At 39.6% G+C, this 24,217-nt stretch overlaps 6 protein-coding genes across 10 annotated transcripts in view; 2 read left to right on the forward strand and 4 right to left on the reverse strand.

Moving 5' to 3' along the window:
• folr (folate receptor) overlaps positions 1–147 on the reverse strand; it is a 4,740-nt gene extending 4,593 nt beyond the window's left edge. Inside the window, exon 1 of the mRNA XM_042414879.1 lies at positions 75–147. The gene's annotated coding sequence lies outside the window, so the exon portion shown is untranslated. The remainder of the gene's footprint in view (positions 1–74) is intronic.
• Positions 148–1,895: 1,748 nt separating this feature from the next.
• Positions 1,896–4,640, forward strand: anapc15 (anaphase promoting complex subunit 15). Its single transcript, XM_042415385.1, has 5 exons — positions 1,896–1,984; positions 2,368–2,489; positions 3,034–3,093; positions 3,408–3,548; positions 3,713–4,640. The coding sequence occupies exons 2-5, from the start codon at positions 2,370–2,372 to the stop codon at positions 3,758–3,760; spliced, it is 369 nt and encodes a 122-aa protein (XP_042271319.1). The 5' UTR covers positions 1,896–1,984; positions 2,368–2,369; the 3' UTR covers positions 3,761–4,640.
• Positions 4,641–4,732: 92 nt separating this feature from the next.
• tomt (transmembrane O-methyltransferase) lies at positions 4,733–21,425 on the reverse strand. 2 transcript variants are annotated; one of them, XM_042415380.1, is made up of 5 exons: positions 21,357–21,425; positions 7,135–7,396; positions 6,837–7,033; positions 6,589–6,711; positions 4,733–5,635 (listed from the first exon to the last, which is right to left on the reverse strand). In XM_042415380.1, exons 2-5 carry the CDS (start codon positions 7,394–7,396, stop codon positions 5,438–5,440), a joined length of 780 nt encoding a protein of 259 aa, XP_042271314.1. In that variant the 5' UTR covers positions 21,357–21,425; the 3' UTR covers positions 4,733–5,437. The 2 variants fall into 2 exon arrangements, with proteins under 2 accessions (XP_042271314.1, XP_042271313.1); XM_042415379.1 differs by lacking the exon at positions 21,357–21,425 and adding an exon at positions 13,477–13,565.
• On the reverse strand, positions 9,560–15,600 carry sfrp2l (secreted frizzled-related protein 2 like). 2 transcript variants are annotated; one of them, XM_042415378.1, is made up of 4 exons: positions 15,583–15,600; positions 12,250–12,850; positions 10,797–10,877; positions 9,560–10,625 (listed from the first exon to the last, which is right to left on the reverse strand). In XM_042415378.1, the coding sequence occupies exons 2-4, from the start codon at positions 12,773–12,775 to the stop codon at positions 10,207–10,209; spliced, it is 1,026 nt and encodes a 341-aa protein (XP_042271312.1). In that variant the 5' UTR covers positions 12,776–12,850; positions 15,583–15,600; the 3' UTR covers positions 9,560–10,206. The 2 variants fall into 2 exon arrangements, with proteins under 2 accessions (XP_042271312.1, XP_042271311.1); XM_042415377.1 differs by lacking the exon at positions 15,583–15,600 and having other exon boundaries at positions 12,250–13,483.
• lamtor1 (late endosomal/lysosomal adaptor, MAPK and MTOR activator 1) lies at positions 15,769–19,015 on the forward strand. The gene is made up of 5 exons (XM_042415384.1): positions 15,769–16,046; positions 17,248–17,387; positions 17,524–17,601; positions 18,363–18,486; positions 18,807–19,015. The coding sequence occupies exons 1-5, from the start codon at positions 16,005–16,007 to the stop codon at positions 18,897–18,899; spliced, it is 477 nt and encodes a 158-aa protein (XP_042271318.1). The 5' UTR covers positions 15,769–16,004; the 3' UTR covers positions 18,900–19,015.
• On the reverse strand, positions 21,014–24,178 carry lrrc51 (leucine rich repeat containing 51). Of its 3 annotated transcripts, none has more exons than XM_042415382.1 (5): positions 23,731–24,178; positions 23,341–23,419; positions 22,531–22,736; positions 22,176–22,324; positions 21,014–21,519 (listed from the first exon to the last, which is right to left on the reverse strand). In XM_042415382.1, the coding sequence occupies exons 2-5, from the start codon at positions 23,390–23,392 to the stop codon at positions 21,384–21,386; spliced, it is 543 nt and encodes a 180-aa protein (XP_042271316.1). In that variant the 5' UTR covers positions 23,393–23,419; positions 23,731–24,178; the 3' UTR covers positions 21,014–21,383. The 3 variants fall into 3 exon arrangements, with proteins under 3 accessions (XP_042271316.1, XP_042271315.1, XP_042271317.1); XM_042415381.1 differs by having other exon boundaries at positions 23,651–23,736; XM_042415383.1 differs by having other exon boundaries at positions 23,655–23,731.
• Between the last annotated feature and the right edge of the window lie 39 nt (positions 24,179–24,217).

Here is a 24,217-nt window from a genome sequence, read left to right on the forward strand (position 1 = left end):
ATCTATAGAGGGGAAACACGTTTAGAGATCAATAAGGAGATTTTTACAAACAACGATGAAGAGTTTCACATTACCTTGTTAGATACTGTGGTGATTCCTTTCTGAAGAGATGATCTTACAAATCTGCAGTCTCTCTGGACACCTCTGACACACTTCTGACAACCAAATAAGTTTTTAGAAAACACACATATGTGTATGTGTGTGTGTGCGCGCGCACATGTGTTTGTGTGTGAGTGGAGTGTGACTGAAAATAAGGTGGCCCCTAATGCAACTAAAATGTGAGAACTTGCCGTGGCTTAAATTAATATTTTTCTAAAGTCCAAAGTCTGCCTCACATATGTGTGTGTGTTTGTGTGTGTGTGTGTGTGGGTGGGTGACAATCTGATCGTTTTATTATGTCTTAATGTGAGGGAGCTTTGTCTTATCTCAAGGTCTACCACACTCTTTCACAAGCACACACACACACTCACAGGTGTCTGTGTGTTTGTGCGTGTGTGTGTGATAATCTGATCGTTTTATTATGTCTTAATGTGAGGGAGCTTTGTCTTATCTCAAGGTCTATCATACTCTTTCACATGCACGCACACGCATGCACACACAAACACACACACACACACACACACACACACACACACACACGCACGCATGCAAATGGCAGTGTGACCTGGCCAGTGTGACAGTGTGGCCATAAGAAGAGTAAAATGGTGCCAATTAAGATAAGTTTCTGCTGCATCTGTGTCGGTAATTTGAGCTGAAAAAAACATTACAAGCATGTTAAGGTGTAGCATCAGTGGTTAATTTTTTTTGTTAGAGTGTAAATGTGCGTGTGTGTATTTAATGAGAGACTGAATTTACAAACCCTGTGTGTGCTAGGTCAGTATTACCTGCAAATATGGTATAAATGGGTATAGTGTACATTTTATCACAAATGAGCCGATCTAGGAAATGGTATTAAGTGACATTTAAAGAACAGAGACTTTGGTTTTATTGTATTCCACATGTAGGAATCTACCATGTGGCGTGATCACTACCGTATTTACACTGATGTACAGTTTTTATGGGTACCAGCTCACGTAGGCATCCAAGGGAAAGTAGAGTTGGCAATACCAATGAGTAAGGCAGAAACCAAAGTTTTCATATGTGACAAAATTAAGATGTAATGGCAGACGTTATGGGATAAAGATATGTTTGTATCAGATCCAGCAAGAAGTTGGAGAGGGAAGGCCAAGTAGGAAAAGTAGGGAAAAAGAGTGTCTGATTAGTAGGATTAGACTGGGACACACTATACACCTCACTGGGAAGCATCCAAGCAGAACATGTGATCTGTGGTCTGCAATAAAATGGAGACTGTGGACCATGTCATTCTTCTCCGTCCTAAATATGCAAATGAAAGAAAGTTATTACGGAATGAACTGAAGTGTTATAGGATTAAATACATGGACCTTAAAACAATCTTAGCTCTGGAAATTATGCTTTAAAGCATGTCTTCACCTGTCTACAGTGGTTCTCAAACTTTTTCAAGTCAAGGAGCCCTAAACTGACACAAATTAGACCACAGACCCCAAGATTTTGTTCTGGAGGGCCCCCATCTGATGCTTTTAGGTGTTTAATTACAGAAAATGTATGAAACCCATGACCAAAATAGTCACACATTATGTTATTGTGTTACTTATGGATGGAAATATAGTGAAAATAGATTATTTCCCTTTTTTTGGGGGACCCCATGGAACCCCCTCAAAGACCCCCTGGGGGTACCCGGGCACCACTTTGAGAACCACTATCTGCAAAACTCAGGACTGATAACGAGGATGTAAATACAATTCAACACGACAATAGGTGGCGATAATGCGCCGCCCGGTTGCAATTCGCCATTAAAAGAAGACGAAGAAGAAGAAGACTCCGGAAATGTGTGCAGGTGAACACCAGCGGCTTCCGGTCACATATGTTTTGAATTTTTTTGAAAGCTAGAGCTTCACAGAAGCAGGTACGTACAAATCTTTAATTTCGCTGTGAATTACGGTTAAAAAATATCATATTACACAGCGTTATTATTTCCAAATGATTCACGGTAGCGTGAATGACACTTAAGAGTTTGTGCGTCATTAAAAAGGAAGAATTTGGTCTTTAATCGTGTGTTAACCCTCCATACCTCAAAATATCATCCCTCTTGTCGCCTTTTAAACAGTGTGTGTGTGTACTTCGCTTACAATAGCTCTAACAGATACCAATGGCTTCTTTTATTTACGTTAAAATGCATTTTAGCGTTTTGTTTTTGGGTTAAACCTGCACATAGTTACACTCCAGTCTGATCACAGGCGTGCTGATTGACAGTGTTTGTTGTTGTTGTTGTTGTCCCCCGTGTGACAGACATGTCCACGCTGTTCCCCTCTCTGTTCCCCCGGATCACTGAGACCTTGTGGTTCAACCTGGACCGTCCCTGTGTGGACGAGACCGAGCTGCACCAGCAGGAGCAACAGCACCAAACCTGGGTAAAACATCATCTGTGGAAACACACGAACACTTGGATATGTTCACATACACATATCACTACACACTATTTCAAGACCAAGGTATTTGATGATATATATATATATATATATATATATATATTTTTTTTTTTTTTTTAAACTTACAGTTTATCATCTTACAGTTGGAAAACAAACTGGTCAGTGCTCCCTGTTGGACAAACCATGTGAGGGAGGCACTGCTTTTAAATTACCTCAAATGTATCTTTGATAGTTCTCGTTAGTAATCACCCCACATAAATAATAATGATAAAAATAATACATTTTATTTATAGTGCTTTTTAAAGGAACTCAATGATGCAAAAATGAATTGGCAAAAAGAAGTTACACATGACAACAACAACAGAGCAGCAGGAAGGACACAGTGTTAAAAGTAGAAAACAAATGCAGTAAAAGAGAATAAAAGACAAAAAAGATGGTCTCATTTAAAAGTATCAGACGGATATGCCAATACTGATTTATTAGGCTCTCATGTCATGTGTTTTTGTTTTTTTCTCTCTTACCTCAGTTGCAGAGCATTGCTGAGAAGGACAACAACTTGATGCCCATTGGGAAACCTATTTTTGAGGTACTATATTTTTGTAGCCTTTAACATGTAATGCATAAATTGCCACACAATGAAAGAAAGATACTGATTTCTTTAATTCGTATGCTGTACAAATACATTTAAGTTAGAGCTTGCTGCATTTCATCTTGTGCTTAAAAAGCTGGTCACTCTTTATTTAGCAGTTGGGCACAGTCAATAAAAATTGTGCAGAAAATCTTACTCTGGAGCCTACATCTCGTATTTGAGACCTGGAGGTGTCTGTTTGTTAGATAAAATATCTGGTTTTGTGTGTGCGTCCTTCATCTGTGAATGTCTTCTGTATATCCCGGTTGCAGGCCGGATATGATGAGGAAGAAGAGGAGGATGACGAGGATGAGGAGGACAGCGAGGAAGACTCAGAAGATGAAGAAGACATGCAGGACATGGATGAGATGAACGACTACAATGAGTCACCTGATGACGGCGAGATCAATGAGGTGTTTTAATATTTGTTTTGTAGAATATATTTTCTAATTGAAGGAACAGTTGCTAAATACACTGAAATTTCTTTTAATCCCGTTTATGCATTTTTTCGTTTTAGCTTCTTTTTTAACATGTACAAATAATACTTTTTTAATTTGTTTTTTTTTTTCTCTGTCAGGTGGACATGGAGGGTGCAGACCAAGACCAAGACCAATGGATGATTTGAGAAAAAAGACTTTTTTAGCCTGGCACTGGGTTCCTACTCTGCACTTAAAACCTGACTGCTGGTCCCTCAGTGTGTGACACAAATATATTTTTTATTTGTGTAAACAGGAAAAGAATATAGTTGCTTGAACCATGATATTCTTCAGTGGGAGGTTGAGTAAATCCGGCACAGATGTCTAATTTTGAGCTGCAGTCTGCCTTGAAGGCTCGTGGACATCAGTGGACGCTGCTTAGAGTGTTGCTACCTGGTCACATGCAGAGAATGGGTGTGAAAATACTGTGTGCATGCCTGTGCACGTCATGTTTTTGTCATTTTCTTTTGCAGTTCCCCCTGCTCTAAAATCCACACACGCACACACATGTCAGCCCAATGAACCTTGACCATGTCATATTATCAGTCATGTGCCACCTCTCCGAGAGTCTCCAAACAGCTGACTGAGCATAAACAATTTGTCAGTCAGCTAAATAATTTGTTACTTATGAAGGAGACGTACAGAGACTTCACCATATAGTAACTTCCTTAATCCAACTCTGACATTTTTTAGACAACTGTGTGTGTTAAACGTTAATATTTTGTTACAGATATCACATCTTCAGTGGAATTTTCATGAAATTTTTCTGAAATAGTATTATGTTCATACAAAAAATGTTTGTCAGTGAAACATATTTTAATAGTTTTTTTTAAACTTTTGAATTTGATAAAGCAGTCAGAATGTTAATTAAAACAGGAATTCACACAGTGTCCATCAATATTATGTGGTGTCTGTCCTAGATTTGCTTACCAAGGCTGTGACTCTTTGTATTTAAATGAACGGATGCCTTGACTATTTGTATTAAATTAACTCATTTTGATTAAATCTGGGTTTCATCTTTCTACTCTACTTTTTTTTTTTTTGGTTTTCTACATAATGTCATAGTATTGAAGAACACAGGCTGTTGTAATGTTTAGTGAGATAAATTAAAGAACAGTGCTGATAAATGGTATGAATCAGAATTTGGGTGGCAGCGATGTCAATTCAATCAGTGACAATTAAGAATTAATGAAATTTAACACTTAGCTGAATGTCAGCAAAGACTTTACTCAAGTAAAGGTTAAATTTTCCTCCTGAAATGAAGTAATATCAAACTTGTGCACAAAGGACTTTTGTAACTCAGTAATAATGACATGACCTTGAGTGTAGTTTTGCATAAAATATTTATTATTGAATTTGCTCTTTTGCGTTTTTTTTTTCTTTCTACATATTTGCCATTATTAAATAGCAGACAGTGGCAAGTGACTGGAAACATGGGGGAGAGTGAGAGGGGTGACGTGTGATAATGGTCCCCAACTGAAATTAATCAATTGTGTCTCTGTAGTAACTAGGTTACTAAATGGTTACATGACGATTTCTTTTCCTGGTTTTTGTTTAAACCAGGAGGGGGTGCTGGTAGTGAGGTATTGCAGAGTTTGTGGAAGATGTTTACACGGCACCTTCAGTTGAGATATTACAGATCTGTGAAAGACTAGATACCTCAGTTATGAATTGAATGTAACAGTTTGGAAGAATTTACAGTTCTCTTCTCCATCACAGTTATTCTAAAAAATGTTTTTTAACGTGGGACATATCATCATCAAATCAACCCCTGCCACTCTTAAATGATGTCTATAACGTTTGACATCTGTCCCAGTCTGTGTAGTCTACTTGATTCCCTGGTGCACCAGCTCTGCCATCCCATCCCTGATGCCCTTGCTGTACTCCAGTGTGGCCCGGTGGATCTTCCACTCATACAGGCCACTCTTGCGGAGGTATCTGAGGAATTTTGGAGCCCCAGGAAACAGCACGTTGTCGGCCACGATCATGGATCCTTTGCCTAGCAGACCACAGCCCTCCAGCATCTTTAAATCAAACAGAGGCAGTATCAAGAAGGTGAAGGTGAAGGAGTTAACGCTGGGATTGATCACAGCAGTAAATTACTGGTTTATTTAGGTCAAATTTGAGCACAATTTGAGGTGACTTTACATTACTAATTTACTTTGACAGTATCTGATAGCTCTCATAACTACCTAAATATCAAAAAGATTCACAAAGAAATGAGTTCATACTGTAAAATCAAGGCAACGTGTACTTCAAGCAACCCGTCCTTCAATTGAAAGAATCAGTAGACAGACTTATTTAGATTTAGAGTAATTTTTGTTCCCAGTCAGTGGCACATATGTAGACTTGAAAGAGTATCAACATATAATAATAATAATAATAAATATATTTTTAGCTTGCTTCTATGGAAGATGAGTGGTGATTTTGCAACACCAGGATATATAATATGTCGGGAAAATACTTGAGAAATATAAAGCAATATATATTTAGTAGTATTGTAGTCACATGCGCAGCAACACAGCAGTTGGCAACATTGAAGGCAGTGAAATTTGGCTTCTACAAGCTTTAGTTCCAATTACAGTGTGAAATAAATATTTAGAATACTAAAAAAATAAAAAATAAAAAGGAGAAGAGAAAGATAAAAGAGACAAAATAAAAAACAAATAAAAGAGACAAATATACATTATACATTTACGTATATGCCTTGCACATCAGTGTTCAAGTGAAGTGTTGCACATAAGTGATAAATACTTCTGATACGAATATAAATATTGCCTAGCAGGGAAAAGAGAGAGAGAGTGTGTGTGTGTCTCTGTGTGTGTGTATGTGATGTCCCAGAGTACAACAGTCCGATGGCTTGCGGATAGAAGCGGTCTTTGACCCTGATGGATCTGGCTCTGATGCTTCTATACTGCTTGCCTGATGAATTTTTATGAATGTGAAAATGTTCTTTCTTATGATTTATTCTACCCACCTGCAGATCTGGAAGGTAGCATTTCTTCCAGTGGTCCATGAAGACAAAATCCAGCCTCTCCAAACCAAAGTCAGACCGCAGCTGAGGGATCACTTCATCTGATGGATTCACAATCAGTTCCACCTGGAAGACAAACACAATCAGCTCCACCTGGAGGAAAATAGATGTTTGCAAGCATAGTTTATATGCACATGCATGTTACAGGTTTCAGGTGTGTGTGTGGTTGGGGGGGCTGTGCAGCATCTCACCGTGTCATCATCAAACCCTGCCAGGCGGATGATTTTCTCAGCAATGGCAGCATTCCTCTGGTCCATCTCAATGCTGTAGATCCTGGCACCCAGGGGAAGAGCCCGGGCGATCCGCACGGTGCTGTACCCACAGTGGGCACCCAGCTCAAGCACTGTCAGAGGACTCTGCTCCATCAGCAGCCGGTCCAGGATCTGCCCTACACACAGAGGAACCAGACACAAAAACATACATGTTCTGTATGGATTTTAAGTCATAAATCTGATAAACAGGTCTTTTTTTTGTGACTTTTCTGCTCACCTTTTTTAGGCCCAATGTTGCTGATGTATTCCACCTTGCTGCACCACATATCAAAGGCGTCCAGGATGCTGTCAGGGTCTCCAGGGGTGGCATGGGTGAGAACATACTGGTAGGCTCGCTCCTCCCGGGTCAGACCGGTGACACAATCCTTCCATATCCTCACCAGCACCGCCCGGTAGAACAGCACAAAGTAGTAGCGGTACCTGATAATCAGTGTCAGCAGGAGGGGGACGAAAGCCAGGGCGATAGCAGGGGACACCATCTTAGCTCGCACAGAGAAAAACACACACCCAGGTAGATTCATTAATCATTTATACTCATTTACAGGTATGCTCAAAAAGAGAGTGTTAACAAAGTGGATGCAGTGTCCTCATGTGCCCCTTCAAAACTTCAGAACCACATTCACATGAATGTGGCACCAGAAATTCACTGAAGGATTTCAGTGCTTCTGTCTCCCTGCTCTCTGCCTTTATATTCATAGATTATGGTGACATTGGCTGACTGTATTTTAAATCTAACTGTGCTTCCCTGCAGAGTAGAAAGCAACACATTCAGTCTGGTTTGAAACTGGAATTTTAGATCATTTAGATGAGAAAGTAATATGAAGATAAAGGTCTCAGTATACAACTGCTTACTGAAGTCTTGCTATCAGAAACATGGTTCTACCTTATTTTTAACTATATTTTTATGTTTTTATGATGAGACATTCTGTCATATACAGCACAAGTAGGATGTTTTTATACAATAATCACACTGTCGTTTTGTCCACTGATATTGAATCAATAAATCTGAGGATCATCGAGGTGCAGCAAGATCCTCAGTGCTGAGAGCTGTTATTTAGTCCCAAACTGTGCTTCAACTCTACGTTAGTGCTGCAAGATCTTACACACATATTTCCGTCCTGTACTGAAGGTGCCAAAAGGTTTGTACTAATAGAGAATCAATCAACAGGGTTTACAATGCAATAAGATCATTAGTCATTTCAGATGAAAATAATCAGTAAGCAAAGTTTATCAATGTTTTAAGAGGCAAATTCTTCATTCCCACAACTGTGACTCCACTGTTCTTTATGTGGTATCAAGTCTGCTTAGGTCTGACTTTTTAGACTGTTTCACAAATTAAATGATCACAGCTGTAAAACTACAGGAATATCCCTCACAACTGTAATTAATTGAAAAAAGAAGAATATTCATCATTGTAAAACATGTTAAGAGGACAATTGGCTAGAAAGACCAAACAATAGTGACAGTTTTAACTGAATCATCTAAATTTCAGGTCAGTAAAACACATTTTGAAACTGATGCTCTCCAAACTTTTAATCATGCAAGATGAGATCTACATAAAAACAAGCTTTCATGCTTTTAGTCCTGTAGTATATGTGACAGGCAATGCTGTAGCTATCTAGTTGTTTCTGCTGCCTCATGTAACTGTAGACTCAACAGGCTTTCTGCTCCACATAGAGCAGATGACTTAGCAAAATATTTGCATCAGAATTACATCTCTCTTCCTCTTCAATGAAAAACACACACATACTCACCTGTTTTCTGAAATGTTTGGCGAGGGCAGAGCAGCTGCGCAGACAATAACGAAGATGAAAGTGGAACTTCAGCTTAGACAAGCGTAGAAAAACGGAGGTGTGTGTGTCTGACAGTGAAGGTAAGAGACCCGGGGGTATGAATTATTTATGCATCATGTGCATGTATGTGTCCTTTAATCATTTACATTCAACAGGCTCTAACATAGCAATATAACCTAAAAGTCTATTGCTGTCAAACAATGATTTTTGTCACTTTTGATCAGACACACTTACAACATTGCCAAGACAGAGTGAGCCAAAGGGAATATCAAGTTTACATCAACAGGTGTGTGTGTGTCTGTATGGAGTCTAGTTTCTCTCTTTACTGAGTCATGATAGAAAGTTCAAGAAAAACACAAACACTACAAAGCAAGACAAGCTTATTTATGTTATAATATAATGTGTCAATACAAAAAAATACACTCTTCTCAAGAGTTTTCAAATCAACAAATTAAAGCAAATATTTAAAAGTGTTCAGTAGGTACAAATACATTTAATAAAATGCAAAAATCTGAAAATTTGTGTATTAATGGTTTTCAGATAAATATAAATGATTTATAGCTGCATCACTTTTTCTTTCAGTGCTTCTTTTTTCATCTGATTTGTTACTTGAGATTATAGCATCCAAACATGCTCATTTTTCTCATCACTTCACATGAGAGTTTTCACACATCAGAGTACTGAGACTATAGCTGCTATGAAATAAAATGACAAAGGGTGTGCTGTATATATCAAGATATTACTCATATACAGTGACAGGATAGGGACTATAAGGAAATATTTTATTGTTAAAGGAATAACAATTCCATGGCTGTTTATAGAAGTCAGGATAACCTCCTTTTTACCCCTAATATTTAAAACTGAAATCAGTAAAAAAAAAAAACCCACAACTAATTATCTACTCTTGCTGATAATTTTCTAAGGATTACATTTTGTCTCTTCTATATACACAAATGTACACAAAAATACATGAAAATACACAAATATTGCCCCAGTTGGAATGATATCAACCTTTGCAGACCATGAGTAGTAATAAAGATTTGGCAGATTGTGTTGCTTGTGCATCTGAAATGTTGGTGCCAATGGTGAAGAATGGTAAGGTAATCATGAAGTAATGATGCCGTTTTAGTCACAAGTATGATGCACCACTTAACACAAAATTTGTTCTTGATTGTGTGCCATTTAACACCTTTTTCAGAGTTAATCATTCATTAAGAAAATTGCCAGTATGCAGATTCACAGGAACCAATCTTCAAACGCTGCTTCATTAACATAGTATTTAGAGACTATTTGTTAGCGGTTCATTAATTAGCAGTTAGCTTCTGGTTTGTTCCTTACTCATTTTTTGTTGACTACTCCAAATGTTGTGTACGTTATTGTAAAGTGTTGCTACTAGCACATCAGAGTTACAGCTTGTGTATGATCACAAGGTACTCAATAACACTGATGGGGCAGGAGGGGTTGTGGTACTGACACTGTAGTACAACACTGCCTGTCTACAGCTCTGGGCAGGGCTGTTTAAGGAGCGCCCTGATGAACTTCTTCAGCTCTTTGTCCTCTCTGCTCCACCTCACCAGCCGAGTCAACACCAGCCTTCCCTCCTCAGCCTGAGCCAGGGCCAGGTACCATCCACCCTGCGCACCATTCCCCTCCTTCCCTCCTCCTTTCAGTTGTCCCTTATCCATCCGTTCCTCCTCTAACCCTCTGTCTTCGTTTGTGTCCACAGAGTCCAAGCCCGGACACGTACAGGTGCCTCCTTCCTGCAGCCACAAAGCACTGTGGGCCATCGCGCCTCCAACCCCTTCTGCCCTCTCTGCACCTCCCCCTGCCCACCTCAGGATGCGGCTTCGGGCCAGAGGCACCAGCTGACGGTCCCCTCCCACCGTCGACACGCTGCCCAGACGCATCTTAAATGCTGCCACAGAGAGAGACAAACGTGTCATTTCACACACATTGTAAAACAACCCATATATATGATTAGATCATCTATTATGTGACCAGTTGTATGAGTAATAATACAGTAAGTTGTTTTCTGCTCAGAAAGAAAAGAAAAAAGGATGTATTTCGTGGCCCACATTGTTCTCACCATATGGACTGTGGCAGAAGTTGTCCTGAATGTCGGTCTCTCCCTCAGCAGCCAGACTACAGGCATCACAGATAACGCTCCCTGAGTATTGAAAGGAGAGCAGATTAGATGACTGTCTGTGTCTGCAGTGAGGTGATGGGGGTAGTCTAGGTGTGATGGTGTAAAAGAAATCATAAAGGTGGTGGCACTGGTGTCTTTAAGCAGAAACTCTGTGATCAAGTCATGCAAAACTTTAAGATAAGACTTTATTTATCCAGAGAAGGAAAAGTTATTTGTTAAAGCAGCACAAGAATCAGACCAAATTGATGGATAAGAACAGTTAAAAATGAAATAAATCTATCAAAATCATAAAATAAAGAAATGACAATCAAAAACTATAAGCATTGTATACATTACAATACCTTAGGCCAGATGTTCCCAACTCTTTTGGCTTGTGACCCCCCAAAATAAAGTAGTCTACTTGCGATTACTTATCACAGGTTGCATATGTCTATGAGTTGTGAGCATTTCCACCATCTAAATATTTCAAACAACCAACACACCCACTGGAAGGGTCCACCCAACCCAGGATGGGAACCATCATCTTAGGCCACATGGATGATTCATACATTGTACAGATAACTATGCAATTATATACTAATGATTCATGCACTCTGAAAGTGAGGTAGGTGAGGTAGTATTGTAACTGCTACAAGGTTGTATTCAAGAATTAACAGATATCTATATGTGCTTGGATCGTTTACTTAGTTTAAAGTACCAGTACAACAATCTAAAAGAGCAATCCAAGCGATTACAAGATAAATCAGGGGAACCTCTTTGGGCCTTGAACAGCAATTTAAATGAGACAGTTTGAGATGTTTAGAGGGGAAATCTGTCTTTGGTGGAACTGCTGACAAGTCTGAAACAAGGGACCAAACTACACACTGCTTTTTTGTAAGGGGTCACAAGCCCAAATTGTTAGGAACCACTGATCTTTTACAAACTATTTTATACACTTATGTTTTTTTAATGGATAATGATCATCTGAAAGCTGTCAGATGAGTGTAGTGTAAAGTAAAAAGTGTATACTTTCCTCTGAAAGGTAGTGGAGTTGCAAGTAGCACAAAATGTAAATATTCAAGACAAGTAAAGTAGCCACAAGTACGTCAAAAGTATATCTAGAAGTGCCGAGTAAAAGGCAACTGGACTTCTTTAATGATGTGAATAAGCCTCATGGGATCCTTTGGCTTCTTCATATCACTGAAGAACTGATATATTTATGTTGTGGTCTTTTAACTCTTAATATAAATAATGTTACTTTTTAAAAAGTAAAAAAAAAGTTGTTTTGTGGTGACAATGTTGATTGAAAATGTAGTTGACAGTTTACCTGTACCAAGCGGAAATTAAACTAGTTGTATTTGACATGTAACTGAGGAGTAAAAGCTGCCGAACTGTCACAGATGCGTCCACTGACCTTTCAGCGCCTCCTCGTGTTTGACCTCCTCCGCTGTGCGCCCCTCTTGCGCTCCGGTCGCGGGGATACAGAGCTCGGTTCCGCGCGGGAACCGGGTGCAGTTAAACATCTCCGGCCAGGGGAAGCCGAACGCGCTCATCACGGGAACGCAGCCGTCCCGCACGGCCTCGCACAGACTCCTGCAGGGGCTGACCGGCCCGCTGAGCTCCGGCAGGCACACCGGGGCGAACAACGAGCATAGGAACTTCTTGGTGTCCCGGTGGCACAGCTTGGAGATCAGGGGCAGCCAGGCCGCCGACTGCTGCTGGGCCTCCCTCAGTGAATCATGGCCGAGCAAGTTGGGGACCCGCATGTGCCGGTAGCCGATCCCGTGGCACAGAGACAGGGTGCTAGGGATGGGTTTACACACCGAGCGGACCGAGGAGCTGAACCCGAGCGACGGCGGTCCCAGCTGGGAAGGAGCCCCGGCGTCAGAAGCACGAGAAGCTCCAGACAGTAAAATTAAGATGAACATAGACTCAAACATTGTTGTTTTTTGTTCCAACAAGAACAAAGTGAAGTCCTCAGAGTTGCTACCCTTCTGCCTGGACTCGCCCGGCTTCTAGGTGTAAACAAAGAGGTGTGGAGGAAACGGGGGGTAAATGAGAGGGAAGGCGCCTCCCAGTCATCGTCCCACCCCATCAATCAGACAAGCTGCCTCCACTGAAACTGTCTGGAAGCTGGAGACACAGAACTGAAAAACATTAAACTGACTGTAGCCTATAGTTTAAAGACAGACTGTAGATGTATTTGTTTTTAGAGGCATCTTCAAATTGATCAACTTGTTTAGATTAGGAAATAGTCACTTTGGAAATGGGTTTAAAATCTGGTTTACTGTGCAGCGTGGGTAATATTTTGATTTAGGTTAGGCTTGTAGAAATGCCTTTAAAATGAACTACTGGGTTTTTGAAAGATTGTCAGTGATTTATCTTTGAGAAACACAGACTCTTAGCTCCTGGGGCTAATAGCGATAAGTTTACTGTTATAATAATATTCTCCTGTTAATCAAGGCCAAAAAGTTACTCCTTCGAGCCGGACTCGAACCAGCGACTTAAGGATTTCTGCTTCAAGCCAACCGCCAGAAGGGAGCTGACAACATGCCGATGACAGTTGCTTTTTTAAAGCCAGTAGATGGCGCCATATAGCATTTTGGTTTCATTGTGACCAGGTTAATAGGGTCATCCTCACCACTCAGCCTTCTTCAGACTGTCCACTTTGGCTCCTTCCCACAGCAGTTAGCTCACACAGGCCTGGTGGCCCATGGATGTAGCTTCATGCAGCGGCCTCTTGCAATAATAATGTTATGTTCCTGCAGTAGAAGATACTGCAGTTTCGGAAAAACATTTCTAGGGCCACATTTCTTGGACCCTAGTTTTCACGACTGCAAAAGTGCAACCAAGGCAATTGTTCCACCCAAATACTACTTTCTGTCCAATTACTTAGTTAGAAGTGTTTTCTAATAGGCTATGCCGCCTCTATCTGTGCTTTCCAAATTACTTTTAAAAAATAATTATGTTTTATGGTGTGAAAATGCTGGGGTTAAGGTCTGGTTAGGTTTAGGCACAAAAACCACTTGGTTAGGGTGAGGGAAAGATCATGGTTTGGGTTAAAATGATCACTTGAAACATATTGTGGGTTAAAGTTAACATTCCTACTTCTTTAAAGTTAGGCAACCTTTGTCGTCATGGCAACAGTAAACACTGCGACAATTGTAGTTACAGTTTCTAAAATACTGTCCTGACTCATGGTTGGAAAAGGGAAGTGAACAGTGGTCTCCTGCAGCTAAGTCCGCTTTTTACTGTACTTGTCCCTCCTGAGTGAGCTTCACCAGCAGTTTTAGGACCAGTGTGTAAGATTTAGTGGCATCTAGTAGTGAAGTTGCAGATTGCAACGCTAATTAAAACATACTTATGAATATTATATTCCATTTCTGCCAAGTCCGTAACGCAAGATGCTACTAAACCTTACATACTGGTCCTTTGAAGTGTTTTGGGTGGCGGTTAAAGGCTGCTGCTGAAGCGCAAAGAGACTTACTGGTCAAAATGTGACAAAATAGTTACTGCTCTGCTGCTCTCTCTGTCCAGAACACATATTTTTGTTTTTATTTTTTGTAGAGGCTGCAAAATAAAGTTGAAGCAATGATTTATATCAGATCAAGGTCATAGTGACTGTGTGTCCATGTCCCCTGGTCATTACGTTTTTTTCTCTACACTGAATCCAGGTCTTTGTATGCATCTTTTTCTTTATGTGTTTCTCTTGTTTTTATAACCAGGCCTAATTTATTTGACTTTAAAGCCAATTGACAAGTCAGAAATTCTGCAGCCATGGTATCAGTACGCTTTGTCTAAACTTTTTGTTTAAATTACAACAAGTAATGGCAGAATGCCAAAATTCAAATAGCTTAACTACTAATAACCTTAGTCGGATAGAGTTTGCAAAGTCCATCCACTTATAAAGACCATCAGATGTGGCTGAAAACTCAAAGCTAGTAAATACAGTCTATGAAGTGGACCTTGAGTCAAGGTTATCTTGTCAAACTTCTATTTTCAAGGTAGAAAATGAACTTTGATGCTGAAGGGTCTGTGCAATCCATCAAAGAGCTCAATCAGTTCACTATTTCAGACAGTATTGTGAAATGCTACTTAGCAACTGGAAATAAACTGAAACTATAGTGTGTTGGAACCAGTATGTGTGATACTCTGTCATCATACTCAGCCAGAGGGTGTCAGAGACCCTTTCATCTTTTCCCAGGGAGGTTACACATGTGCACCAACAAGCCTAGTCCTGTTCCCTTCTTTTGCTGCTGCCTATTTGATTTTGCTCAATAGTAGTATGAACTCAGATAGCTTGATTTAATCTTTGCAGTGTTTGTATCTCACTATTAACTACCATCTTTCAGAGAAAAAAAATGAGAGTAAACCACTACATAGACAGGTTACTGGAATTGGCACTTTACTCAAAGTACAGTGCAGTACTTATATTATGAAGGTTAAACAAGACAATGCTGTACACATCAAAATACTTGCAGGATGATGCAGCAATAATTTAACACTCCATGGCCAAATTAAAGTAGAAAAGGGCATTCATTTGGTTGCAATCTGCAACCTCACTGCTAGATGCCACTAAATATTACACACTGGTCCTTTAACTTGTTGTTGGGTAAACAGTTGCTGTTGGGCACTAAACAGACTGCAATAATGAAAGATATCTACTTGTTTTGACTAATTTGGATGGCTGGAGCTTCATAACAACTTCAAATAAACTTTTAAATACATTTAGGCCCCCATCACTTACATGGTACGGGATCTTCTAATGGTCAGTGTGAGCAGGGGGAACGATTACAGCAAGAAAAACCTATTTCAATGTTCTCTGAGGCACCTATTGTTTTAAGACAGACATGAAAAATTGTGAACCTATCCTTCGCAGAAAGCTCACGTTTTAAAACTCCCCCCGTCACGTGACGAGGGCTACAGCTGCTTCTTCAATATCGGAAGTGGTGGTTTGTGTTGTTGCACCACCACGGCGGTGCTGTCATGTGATAGCTCGTCTGAAGAGCTGCTGTTGACAGTAGCTTCCTACCTTTAGATGAAGCTCAAATAAAAAAAAAACCTAGCTGAAGAGAAGTTGCATGCTTGCTGGAGACGACAAACACGGCTGGTTTCTGTCAGGACACCAGGGAAGCTGGGGTTGTGTAGTTTGGCCCCTCGGACGCTGCCATGGGTTGCTGTTACAGCAGCGAGAACGAGACCACAGAGCAGGTAGTTAGCTAGCTGCTAGCTGGCTAAAACTGTCCCGACGAATACAAGATTTATTTTTATGACGATACACGACACAATTCAGTTTCTAGAGGATGTTAATGTGCATGTAATACATTTAAGGAACTGTGTTGAGGTCAGTAAAGTGGTTGTTGTCTCGACAGTAAAGGTGTATGACGTTAAACAAGCAGCTTTTAGCTTGCTAGTTTAAGCCTCCGGGTGAAGGCCTGGCCCAGGGCAGGCTGAGCAGTTAGCAGCACATAGATGAAACGATTACAGATAACAACTGCTGTACACAAACGAAAAATATTTATAAGAAAACTACACGTATGGCAGTCACTTTCACGAGTAGCAGGGTTCATGATAATTTGTAGGCAAGTTAAGACTGTTTCCTGAAACCAAATTGTTAAAAGTCAAGCTGGACTGATCTGAATTACTGTAAGTATAATAAACAGGCCCATCATCATAAAAAATGAGTGATATTCCGGTAACAATATTCCTGACGTGTGTTGTGTCATATGACTTAAGATGCCAAGCTATCTTAAGTTTACGGAAACAGTCTGTTCTTCCTTCATGCAGAACATTTTCCCCTCATATGCAGTTTATACTATTGTTAGCAGAGAAGCTGCAGTGGAAATAAATACTTAACGTCTGTGTTATACCAAAATGATACATATTAGTCTGAACATCTAACTTTTTTCTTATCTGTAGGTCTTATTTAGCAGATGATAATCAGATAAAATCAATCAAGACTGGGGCTCTTTGTGCAGCTGGTTAAAATCTAAGTTTACTTTCTTGCTTTCTGTTTGTCATTTGGGAAAATAGGTGTGCTGGCAACGGGTAAATTTTGTCATGTGTTTATTAAGTGAGGGTGGGAGGTTGAGTGGTTTTCATGCTTCCCTTAATGTTTTACTGTAAGTGGTGTAATTATATGTGTTACTCTCGCAGTTTTGTGGTATTTATCACTTGTTGAAAAATGCAGTGCTGTGATTGTTGAACTGATGTGTCCTGTTTTTGTCACTACATGTGATTGTACATTTATCTAAATGGGTCATGCAGTACTCTGTTTCATTTCATAGTCTATACTGTTATATTTGTATTATGTTTAATGTCACGCTGAATTTAAAAATGAATAGGTAAAGTTCTTTCTATGCCACTCAAAGCTGCCTCATCATTTACTTATATTTTGATCAATCTGTTGTAGGACCCTGAACGTAAGCCGCTGATCCCTCCGAACCCCGTCAGCAAACCCCCAAATGGGCAGGACTGGATCACTACCACTGTCCCCTCAGCGCGGACAGATGAACAGGCCCTCCTTACATCCATCCTCACCAAGACAGCACAGTAAGACTCCTTTACGCAGCCATAGACGAGCCAAACTCGGCATGTAGTTCCCGATGATGATGATAATAATAATAATAGTAAAGATGTAATTCATACAGTGCCTCAGTAAACACACGTTGTCTCTGTTGTTCTGCAGGAACATCATTGATGTCTCAGCAGCTGACTCCGTCATGATGGAGCAGCATGAATACATGGACAAAGCTCGGCAATACAGGTATGTTGGTGAGCACTTGTCTTCTGTCTTCTGTTTTCTTGTTTGTGTTTCTGTATGGGAAGACTGTGGGTGTCTGTTTAGAGCAGACTTTACTTTCGAAATGAGACGAATCAATTTGTATTGCACTCATGTGAAGATAGTTATCATTCACCAGCTGAATCATAGACGGCCTATAAACTGTAAACATAGCATGACTTGTTACAGCCATGTAATAAAAACATTCTTAGTTTACAAGATGTTGAGTTTTACGCTTTACTGCTGTATGTGCAATGGATTGTGCTTTTAGGCTGTGTTATCTGGTTGTGTCTGACTAATTAAAAGCTTGTGGGAAAGTAAGTTATTTACACAAATGAGATGTTCAGATGACTATTTAAAAATGGGCCAACTGTATATGCACAGGTACTGTATATGCTGGTTGTGATGGGTTTTGGCTTAAATATTGGTGGGAAGAATGAAACTGTAAACAATGTACATCAACCCAACAGCTCTAGAAGGTGGTAGGGGAAGTGATCCAACCAAAAAATTACAACAGTGTGTGCCTTTCCCCTTAACATTCATCTTAAACATCACATTCAATGACACCCAGTGGCAGTCAGATGATTTCCACCAAACACAGCAGCTATGTTCAGGCTAAAACACAGGTACAAGAGATGAGGTGATGAGCCCTAGACAAAGTGTGTTTTAAACTTAAACTGCAATTTATGTAATGACAGGACAACAGCCCAAGTAAGCTTCTGTTTTTTTTTTTTTTGTTGTTTCAGTACAAAACTTGCTGTGTTGAGCAACAGTCTGCCCCAGAAGAAAGCCCTTGCTCTCCCCTCCCTCACCAGCCAGCCCCACCAAGTGCTTGCGAGTGACCTGGTGCCATACTCAGATGTTCAGCAGGTAACCATACACTAGCACATATTCAAGATATGTTGGCATGTGTTTCCAGTGGTAGCATTATTTCATGTCGTGTACGTGTTGGCTCAGATACTCTGTTGGACAGCGTGCAAAGTGTTAGGTATTTCAGTGTGTGTGGGCGTGACTAAATGTGTGGCTTAAAATAGATCTTACTTTTCTGTTGTTACTGTTTTTATAAACCTTGTAAAAAGACATTCTAGTGGTCAAATACAGCTAACAAGTCTTGTTTTTCTTGGTGAAATTGTGAATTTGAGATATTTTTGTATGCTGCACATGAACTGTATCTTCCTCTTTCTTTTCAGGTGTCCAAGATAGCAGCTTATGCTTACAGTGCAATCTCTCAAATCAAAGTGGATGCTAAAGAAGAACTGGTGGTCCAGTTTGCCATTCCTTGATTCTGCGACTCTGGCCTGCATATTCTTCCTCCCATCCTGCTCTCTCTATGTCACTTCCTGCATCCTCACCCTCCAGCCCACCCTTTATTAAAGCATCTTGGTCCTTGTGCTTCTTAGCTATGCCTCTAACTTGCTACTAAGACAGAGACGATGTAGGATTGCACCTCAAATTACACCCTATGGCTGTCCTTTACTGTACTTAATGATGGGTCACTGACAAATAGTCATCATAGGCAACAGAGGATGGTCTAAATTTACAACAGCAAGACCTCCTCTCTGCCTAATGCCTGGATCACAGCCTTTGTCTGAACCAAATGTGGAAAAATCATCATTCATCCTTCTTGGTGATCTCTCTTACAGTTCTAAATGGTTTTCAGAGCCTTCTCAGTATGTTTATTTTCAAAATTTTTGTGGCTTGTTTTGTGTAACCAGGCAAGCAAGGCTAGCTACACACCCAAAGGCATGGAGGAAAGTACAGTATATTCACTTGAAACAGCTTAAGGATTTTTGGTGCAAGGCTATCAGTGCATATACTTGATACAATCTCCACTAGAAGAAGAGAAATGAGGACTGTGTCATGGAATAATGGAAATGATCACAGTACTATAAGTGCAGAGTAATGACTGAATGCTTTAGCTAGTTACAGTAGAGGGATTAATATTTGCCATATTGGAGAAGGGTTTGCACTTCATATGTCTTGAACTCTGTTCTGTTGTCCTGGGATGACACTGCCCATTTCTCAAACCTTCGCCTTGCACAACAAAACAGCTGTAAAAAAAAAAAAAAAAAAAAAAAAAAATTGGAGCCAAAAAGGGGGAATATGTTTTCTTTTGAAGTTAAGATGTCAGAATTTGGCATCAAGCATCTTATAGTAATCTATACAAGAAACATTAGAACTTGAAGACGAACCATTAAACCAACATGGCTTTAGTAAATTTCTTTGACATTTCACAGTAATAATGTAAAAACTGCCATTGATTCATATTGGGCTGGTAATATGTAGTCCAGTGAGTGATTGGTTATTCCAGGTGAGGCAAAATCATGAGGCTTCAGTGCTGGTATTCCTCTGGTGGGTGAGGATGCAAACACAAGCAGGGGGTGCCGGGTGGGCCAACTAATATCACTGGAGGCGGGAACAGATGGAGCTTTCTTTGGGCACAAGTGCTCGAGTTTACAGACAGTAACGTGTCCTCTGCAGTTTTCTAGCACTAAAGAAACATTGAGACGGCAGACTCTTTGATTCAAATCTCAGAACTTCACGTTACAATAGCAGTTGAGGCAGTTGAGGAGGGTGCAGGGACAGATGACGTGTATTCATGCCTTCTTTGTACAGAATTTTCTGATCGAATATAAAAACAGATGATGGATTGTATGAAGTTCCTCTTTTTGTAGAGAGTTAATTGGCCAGGACTGGCTAAGATCTTGTGGTGGTAACAAAATGTTTTTATGAAACAAAAGAACACTTTTAAGGCCTGCGTTTGTTAGCTTTTAAACAAAGCTTTTCGCTGCGGATTGTAATATGATTGAGTTGTTCATATTAATCAGAAACTAACCATTGTAGCAGTGTGGAAGAGCGTTAACAATCCATGTACCACAACAGATAAAATGATCCGAGACTTTTTTGTGATTATTTATTTGTGTTTTTAAATGTATTTTTGCTCTTCGTCGGAGAGCAGAAGACTATATGCGTGGGCAGGGAGCACGGTGAGCCGCTCTTGAATCTCTAAAGGGATGATCTGCAAGGCTGTGATTTTTTTTTTTTTTTTTTTTTTTTCAACCACGCAATTGATTTGAGCTTTTTGCAATGGGTTCTTGGCATTTTTTTTCTGTTTTGTTTGTTTCTCAAATGTGTAATACTACCTGAAATATGTTTGTAATATCTTAGGCTAGTACCAAAAAGTTTTAAGACTTTTTTTTTTTTTGGCTGTTTTTTTGGTTTAGTTATTCATTAAAGACTTTCAACATATAAGCACTTGTGTCTTAATAAATAAATAAAAACATCCACATGATCATATCTGAGAAATACATAGTTCAGAGAAAGATAGTTAACAACTGATTTGCAACTTTGTTGTAACAAGATAATCTGTAACAATATTCCACAATCCACACCCATGTTTCCAGCAATATCAGGGAATTTACACACATTTACAGTATCTCAAAGCCAGCATCTTCAGATCATTCTATGTCAATCAGTAACATTTGCCTCCCCATCATTTCATCATATCAAAATATTATTAAAACCAAATTAGAGGGCCAAAGCATGGTGACTTCTTTCGGGACTACCTAATAAGAGACAGGGTTGATTTTAGCAGATCAAAATTCACAAAATAAAACATGAAAACCACTGCTGATTCCACCCAAAATATACAAACAACCAGTGCATTAAATATTTTAGATATTTTCCAGCAGTGAACGTAAAGCACACAACATACTGGTTCAACCATGACTTCAACACACCACAATGGAGTTTACGTGAGCCAGCAGTCAGCGGAGAGTCTCCTTGCTGCTTCTGCGTCGATTGTTGCCGTGATGCCAAATCTTTGCCATTATTCGCTCCTGGCGCGTCACAGCACTGAAGTCCATCATCTTTAACCCAGGTAAAGCAGAAATCACACGATTCCTAAATGCACAAAAACACATATTCATGTATGCAAATACATTTTGAATGTGTCCACACAAAGAAATAGAAATTGAATGACAAAGAGGTCTGTAGCTTTGCAAACTCAATCACTTTATCTCTATTTTACTGGTGCTACAAATTGAGATACTGTTTAAATAAAAAGCTGCATTTATTTATGAGAAATCAGTTAATCGGAATACACTTTTAACCAGCAGATCCTCTTTCTGTGTATGTGTTTGTAACTGGTGTTGCTATGCAGACTAGGATATGTAATATGACCTTCATCTGCATTTGAGCACCTGTTACACTGTTACGCACCTACATGCTTGCCAAGCATATGTGTCTCACAAATGCAGACACACATTCTCAATATAATTGCACTCTCCTAGCATAAGAGTAATCCATTATTCCACACCACTGAAGTATATGACAGTATTAATTGCTGACTTTGTCTGTATTTCATTCTGTTCTGTTCTCAGTAACCTACCAGCAGCTGTGTGTCTTGCTTGCTCTGTATAATCACCTTTAGGCCAGAGCTATAAATGGTTGGCCAAGTATCTCATATCCAAATGTATTAAACAATAATGATACATTTAATTTGTACTGCATGATTGTGGTAGGAGAAAATTTGTTGTAAGTTGAGAGAAAGTCTTTACCTGTAAGCCTTGTTGGTCTCTATGACATTTCCATGCAGAGTGATGGTGTGTAGATGTGGAAGAACGCCCAGCTTGTCCACCTCCGACAGAATAAAAATGCTGTTGCCATGAAGATACAACACACGCAGTTCACGCAGCTCACACAAAACCTGGAACACAAACACACACATACGCACACATGTTGCAGGTGCACTGTGACACACATTAAATCTGACAACAGAAAAATCTTGTTACACTTGGCCCAACCAACAATAAAATAGTTGTGTGTGATTATGTCTCTGCAAGAGTCTGAAGGAAAGAAAGCTAAACAACTGTGCAAGCAAACACACAAACAAGCCGTACAGAGAAAGCTCACTTGTTCTATATTTGTGATATTGTTGAAGGAAAGGTCCAGCCAGGCGAGCTGCGATGGCTCAGCCAGGAAGTGGCTAATGGTCCTCTGGAGGTCATGAAGGTCAGTAATGTTGTTGTTATTGAGACGCAGGGAGCGGCTTAGGTACTTCTTCTGTGAATTTCTCTTTAAAGGCCGCAGACCACTGCTGGGTTCCTCTAAATGTGTGTCTGAAACCGCAAATTCAATAGAGTGAATTTTATGCACTTGTTTGTTGATTTTCGGGGGTTTTGTGTAATTTTGTATTTATTTCTATGATTTATTTATTAAGTTTCAAATAAATCTAAATGTATCGATAATTTTATCAAATGTAATGCACAAAAGTCATTATATGTTCATTAGAGTAAATGTGGAAAGGTTTAGAAAACGGAAATATAAAAGAACATCTTGGATTGATTTATTATACATTCATTTGGTACAACAAAAGCTTAATATTTAACTAATTTCACAGTGGTTTTGGTGCAGTGTGTGACAACACATGGACAATGCAGTATTAAACATATTCACATAAACATGAACTGATTAATGAAATCTTGACATACAAGGTTGTATGTTGCATTAAAGAATATCACAGTTTATCACAAAACTATATTATGCACAGAATCATACTGGCATTTGCTGCTTTCTATGGTGCACCTCTCCTATGATTATTTTAAGTATACTGCAGTGCATTGAAATGTGCATCCATGGCAGCAAAGGTACAAGACCCTAATAGAGCATATTTGGTAAGAGAAACCTTTGAGGTATATGACAGAGAGAGATTTAGTGTTCTACCTGCCAAGCTGCTGATGTATTTAAAAGATAAATCCACTGGGGCTCCATACATATTCACACCTGCAATAGATGTACTCACCTGTAGGAGGACAGAAACTGTTTTCAAAAATAGCATAAGATAGATAGATAGATTTCTATACACACTTTATAGTAATCCTGCCATATTTTAGTATATTATGCTACACATACACAGGCTATAAACTATACATTTCTATGGTACAGATCCACACAGGCCCATTTCGGCCCAATTTTTAGTTAGTGACTTATTTTAATTAACTATTGACACACACCACAATTATCAGACACTTACCCACCAAATAAAGCAGCTTATAATAGCAATACGCGACTTAGCCTCGGCTATTTAGAAAACTGTGTTAGCTTAACATTTACCTGTCCAGGAGACAACAAATCATCTCCAAGGAAACGAACAGGTACATTATGGGACTTGTAGTTAGGCTGTTTTCTATCTAGATTAATTTACGATAAAACTGCGCTTGTTCGCTGATTTCCAGGAAAAAAATGCACAATTGCTGTGTAAAAATTCGTCGCCGTTAAACTCTGTGATAAACACGTTATTGATCAAAGCTAATCAAAACAAATTGGTGTCTACTGCATGTTTCTATTACTCGCTAGAGTCTCGTTATCCGGCGTACACCGAAAATCCGGGATGGCGGAGTCAGCACTCAGCGCTAACATTAAAACGACCTTGATCCCTCTCCAGTCTGGCTACCAAGACTGTTGGTGGCGCAAAAAACAAACAACAAAACTCATGTATAACAATGTATAACACTGTGTAACAATTTTGAAGAAGGAGTGCTTTTTTGAAAAGCATTTTTACGGATCTTCCCAGCCAACACACAGATCGAGTGCCCCGGTG

Source organism: Thunnus maccoyii, chromosome 6 (genome assembly GCF_910596095.1).
Source record: "Thunnus maccoyii chromosome 6, fThuMac1.1, whole genome shotgun sequence".
NCBI lineage: Eukaryota > Metazoa > Chordata > Actinopteri > Scombriformes > Scombridae > Thunnus > Thunnus maccoyii.